Source organism: Lactuca virosa, chromosome 2 (genome assembly GCF_052849685.1).
Source record: "Lactuca virosa cultivar CGN04683 chromosome 2, Lactuca_virosa_CGN04683_v6, whole genome shotgun sequence".
Classification (NCBI taxonomy): domain Eukaryota; kingdom Viridiplantae; phylum Streptophyta; class Magnoliopsida; order Asterales; family Asteraceae; genus Lactuca; species Lactuca virosa.
In genome coordinates, this window is record NC_136427.1 from 17,349,741 (window position 1) to 17,355,629 (window position 5,889).

Consider the following 5,889-nt stretch of genomic DNA (forward strand, 5'->3'; position numbering starts at 1 on the left):
TGTGACGAAGGAGAAGAGAGAAGATGAAGAACAGGGGTGAAATGTGAGAAGAATACGACCACAGGAAGGGATTGGCTAGGGTTAGAGGGTAGAATAGCCTGATACCATGTTACAGTGAATATTTTCCCATGAATAGGCATCCAGCCTCTCACGTATATTAATACCACAAATAATACAAAAAGGGCTACAAATAAGAGTAATGGGCTAAATACAATGTTGGACAGCCCAACCAAATACAAACTAAATATAAAACGTATACATACAAAAATACATCTAACAAAAATAACTTCAAACTGAGAGAAGTTGGTGAGTCCTAATCATCTTTAGCATCAAAATCAAGATTCAAAACCCTTGTCAATTTCTCTCATGGATGCTTGTTTTGATGTATGGGGTTTCTAACATGAGTGTTTCACCTTTTAGTTTCATGGATCACGGAATGTTAGTTGAATCCAATAGTTCAATGTATTTAGGTATATATTTTGGTGTTTTATATCTAGATTATTGAAGCTAATCAATCTATCTAGTCAATTTCAGGGTTTATGAAACATAAATGGGTAACTAGCCCTAGCTTTGATGAACCAACAATTGATTCACCAAGATCCGAATTTGATGGTGGTTTCTGTGTTTTGATATGATTTAATTTAGATTTTTCAAGGTTAGTTCGATTAAAAGAGATGAACCATTATTTGAGGTAAAGTTGGACTTGATGGTGCTCTAATGAATTTGGTTTCTAAAAAATGGTGAGTGATCCCTCGATTCATGTAAAATACGTTTTGGTTATAAGTTTAGAGTTCAATTTTGATTTGGGCTTCGGTGATGATATTTCATGTTAGGTTAAGTTTTGAAACCGTTATAATCAATCTAGCTCATTAAAACTTTGATCAAAATGAATTTGAAGCAAGTTGGCAAAAATAGTACAGTATTATTTTTTGGTATTTCTACATGAAATGGGCATGTCGGATCACTTACACAACCGTGTGAAATTATTTGTTAGTTCACATTGCTTGTGTGATACTCTGACTCAATCTCAATATTATGATGCATTGATGCCAAATCTTCTGGATGTCTCTTGGATGCTTCCATTAGTCTTATAAGAAAAATGTTATGAAGGTTTCAAGGTTAAATAATTAACTTAGTTTAGTAACCCTAATCAATCGAGTATGGATTAAATAGTGTTAATTACTTAGCCTAATTGTATTATCTCTATCTATTGTATTAGCTTACTGTAATCTTATTGTATTACTAATTTATTTTTGTTGAGTATTATTTTACCGTAATGGATCATATAGATAAAATATAGTAAAATTAGAGTATGATTCTCATGCTCGACAACAAATGTTAAATATTCTCTCACTATTAGACTTTTCTGCTTGACAACCAATATCAAATATTATCTTTTAGATAGTAAAAATATAATAAAATTATAGGAAGTTATCTTTGCTTGACGACCGATGCACTATCTACTTTCTGTTACAAACATAAACAATATACTAAAGCATAGAGAATATAAAAATTACTAAACATCCATTTAAAAAAACTCATTATCTTTGGGAATAATGATATAAAAGCCCTTAAGTTTAGCTGTATAGATTTATCATTTTGTGAATTTAGGTTCACTAATATTAGATATTTGTAACTTTTTTTTTTTACCATTTTTGTCAATTTATTTAGGGGTGACAAATCGGGTCATCATATCATGTTTTGTCTAACACGACACGACAATGTTTTATGTAACACGAACACGACACGACGTCGTGTTTTTTTAACTAACATGAAAACGAACTGATTAAAAAACGATAAACACAACACGACATGCCAAAAATAACAATTAACTTATTTAATTAATACTTAATTATATATAACACGACAAACACGAAAAACACAACAGTCAAAAGCTAAATCGTGTCAATTTCGTGTCGAATTTTGAACACCAATACGACACGAAGTCGTGTTTTTCACACTTGACACTAAAACGAATTTGAATTTGAATTTCGTTTTGTACCGTGTATTTTGTCGTGTTGTATCATCAGTTGCCACCATTTACTCAGTTAAATCGAATATTTTGTCAAACTTAGGGGGCTTAAAGCCCTTAATAACCCAGGGAAAAAAAACTTAAAACTTTTATGAATCAGAAGAAAAAAAAAGTAAAACCGAACATATTTCTGTCAAATATAAAAAAGTTTAATAAACCAGAAATACATAAAAAATAAAATTGAAAAAGAAGGTTCAAAACCTAAATTCCGCAACAAGTAAATCCGCAAATTCTTGTCAAAAGTAAGGGGATGTATTCAATTTTTTTTATATATAAAAAATGATAAACTATCAATATTTTGTACGTGAGAAAATTTGAACCCCGAACTTTTTGTAAAAGCCACTGCAACTAGATGAAGCATTTTTACCTACTAAAATCCTATTTCTCAAAGGTAGGTCTAGAAAAAAAAATAAAAAAAATAAAAAATTATAAGGATGGCTTTTTCATAAGAGCGTCAAAGTATATATAATTAAAAAAACATACGACCCACAAAACTGATCATATATGGAACAAACGTGCCAAGGGAATGGGCTCCAAGAATTCCTTATGTTATTTGTATATACATCCAAATATCGCACCGTCTAAGTATCAAACCACAAGATCATAGCGTACAACGCACTGCAAAATTAGACCTAATGCCTTCTTCAATAAACAGGTCATGTACCTCACTTGAGACATATCTATATCAGTTTGCCAAAGTATTCCACGTGGATGGAAGCCTATTCGATGTCACATTTGGCATGTTACGGACATTGATGTCAACAGGCAGCATACGGTATTCAATATCAAGCTCTCTAAAGACTTTAATCATCTCCTCAACTAAAAGAGCTCTTCGTTGCCATCTTTCACCCATATCTTGAAAGTTCATACGATGTGATGGCCATATCGATATCTTTAACCGGTTCATGTCCTCTATGTCCCTCAAGCATATTATAGGCGCCGGGTACCAATGATCACTCTTGTTGTCAATATAGCTGCAATCCCAACAAATTGTCATTAACCATTTATCAAATAGAAAGGTAAAATGGTCATTTGCTTATTCGGACCGGACAAAAAGATTAGTATAGAGATATACCTTGTTATCTTCTCCTTCATGAGAGTAATCTTTTCGCTAGGAGTTGATACATGAATACAGAACTCAACAGCATCTCCCATATCCGGACTACGGTAGTAATTGGCTATTGGTTTTGTGGCCAAGACACTGTTCGGATATATAATTTTTTGGTTATCGAACCTCAAGAAAACTGTGGTCAATATATTCATCTCCTCAACTATCAACTGCAATATCACAAAATCAAAAATTACAACCATGACAATAACAAAGTTTATAACCACAACGTAAATACTACTTTACAATGCTAATGTATAGAGATATAAGTGAAAGTACATTGTTATTTTTAATATTCACCTGAACGCCGTCAACTTCACAACGATCACCGACATCAAACGGATGCATTACAAACAAGAAAATAATGGCTTCGAATGTCGTCTTGCATGTGTTGCCAAACACAAACACAACCAAAAGCAGTTGTGAACTAAGGAATATGAAGAAATGCGTGCTTGCAACTTTAAGTATAAGAAGCCAGATCACGATTATTAAGATCCCGACAGCTATATTCAGCATTTGATGGAGTTTGTTTACAGCTGTTTTTGTGTCATTGAGAGACAATGCAAGAGCTCTTCGTTCTCGGAATACGTTAACCTGGATAAACAAAGATTTTTTTTTTTTTTTTTTTTTCAATTCGTGTGAATTAAATTATCATTAAATATGGAAAAAAAAAAGTTGATATTGGAAAAAAGATGAAAAAAAGGTCTTACCACCCAATTCTTGAGAAGTGCCTTGCTAATTCCTTTGGTTTCACAATCACTATCAAAGAGTCGAATTGCCTTCAATGCTTCATCGTCTCTCAGAAAACGCATTAAATCCTCTAGATAAATACGCCTGTGGAGTTTTTTTTTTAAAAAAAAGATATGCTGAAAACATGTTTGATAATGGAATAATGGATAAAAGTTAAGGTTTCAAAATAGGATTAAGAAGTTACTTTGAGCCTTGCTTAGCGACATTACAAAATATTTTCTTGGCTGCAATTTTGGCTTGTTTCTCGTTTGTGATCTGCACTGCAGACTCATCTTCATCACCTGTTGCGCCCTCAAGTTGTTCATCTAAAGTAGACAGCACTCCTGTTCTAACAATATTCATCAATCTTTTCATATTCCAAGCTGATATATTCTTCTGATTTAACCTATGCAAGTGATCAATTGTGATCCCCTCTTCAGCCTTCTTAGGCGTGTTAGCTTCAGAAAATTTACCACTTTTACCAGCCATGGGAGTACTGGTTCTTGAAGTGCCTATAAACCTCCCACTTTTCTTGAATATATTTGCCTTAAGATCAGGTGGCAAAATGGCACCAGCATTCTGAAGCTTTTGAACCTCTGCCATCATTCGATCCTCCTCTTCCTGTACTTGTTGGATCTCAATCACCGGTGGGCCCGAAAGGGTTTCAATTACATATTGATTGAATAAAGATTCTTGAATCCGATCAAAAAATGTGCTCACATGGAAAGAGGATGCAAGAACTTTGACTAACAATGTTTTCAATAGCCAAACGATTGTCCCCACCAAAAGACATATCCAAATCTTTGTCACATAAGGCAAAACCTTCCCATGTGCCATTCGTTCAACTTTTTTATCAAATATGCATTGCCATGCGATTAGAACTAAAGTTAACCAAACACAATTTTGAACTGCTTTTCGTAATCCATACACGAAATATAAAACCTTTTTCCGAAGTAAGAAGTTTCCTTCTATCAAGTTTACAAGAACCCTAATCCCCCACCCTGAAACCAATCGTCCACTGATCAAAACTAACATCATAACCCCCCATTTCCACAAGACAAGTTCATAGATTTCCTTGTTCTTGAAATAAGGAATTGTGAGAGAACAAATTAAAGCAGCAAGAATGAGGATTAAACCGAATAGCTGAAGTACAGTCCATTTGTTATACCTTATTTGCTTATATTCATCAGGTAAATCATCGTCCAAAAATGGATCGTCTTCGTCGATTTCACTACCACCTTTCCCTAAAAATCCCGACTTCGATTGTCTACCGGACCTCTGATCTATCTCCGGTGGATCCATTAATCTAGACTTCGTTTTCGTTCGCATTAAGCTCGATTTTCTCTTAAACGAAGAATTCGAGGAGCAAATCAACACTTCTTCACCACCACCACCAGCGCCACCGCCGCCGCCGCCACAACCACTACCACTACCATTAGACCTCTGCCGTAGAGGCTGTGGCTCAATCACCTCCTCATGAAAGGAAACCCTAACTTCCTTAGGCGAGAGCATGCCGTAGTTACTCGGACTCTCGGCTATCCTTGATAACGGCGGAGACTGTTGCGTCGATGGCGTATCAGAAGTCATGAAATCAAAGTTATCATTGTTTTTCGAGAAATCGTAACTCGATTCTCTCCAAACTTTGTTAGGGTTTTGCTGGTCCACAACAGAGTTGAACTTGTATGCCGCCAGCTCTGCTTCTTTTATAAGATCGACATTACCGTTTGTACCCTTACCTGTATCTCTCCGGCGTTCGCCGGAATCCGGAAGTGGCAGAGAGGAAGACATAGTAGTTGATGGAAACTGATCAACGGCGTTATCGTTCACGTGAAGCAGGATTTGCTTTTCTTCAAGCTCGATCTGTGGTTCGTGTTGGGGAGATTTGTTGAAAGATTTTCTGAATTTGTCCATTACAGTCAACAATGTTCGAAGAATTTAAATCGAAAGCGTCAGATTAAATTATTATTCTTCAGGAACGGTGCACAAAGCAAGGTGATGAATCATCAAAGGCAAAGCACCT

General features: G+C 35.1%; 1 protein-coding gene across 1 annotated transcript; it reads right to left on the minus strand.

Moving 5' to 3' along the window:
- Positions 1–2,498: 2,498 nt before the first annotated feature.
- Positions 2,499–5,889, minus strand: LOC145158933 (mechanosensitive ion channel protein 6-like). Its single transcript, XM_079077794.1, has 5 exons — positions 4,075–5,889; positions 3,851–3,974; positions 3,441–3,734; positions 3,108–3,310; positions 2,499–3,006 (listed from the first exon to the last, which is right to left on the minus strand). Exons 1-5 carry the CDS (start codon positions 5,778–5,780, stop codon positions 2,718–2,720), a joined length of 2,616 nt encoding a protein of 871 aa, XP_078933920.1. The 5' UTR covers positions 5,781–5,889; the 3' UTR covers positions 2,499–2,717.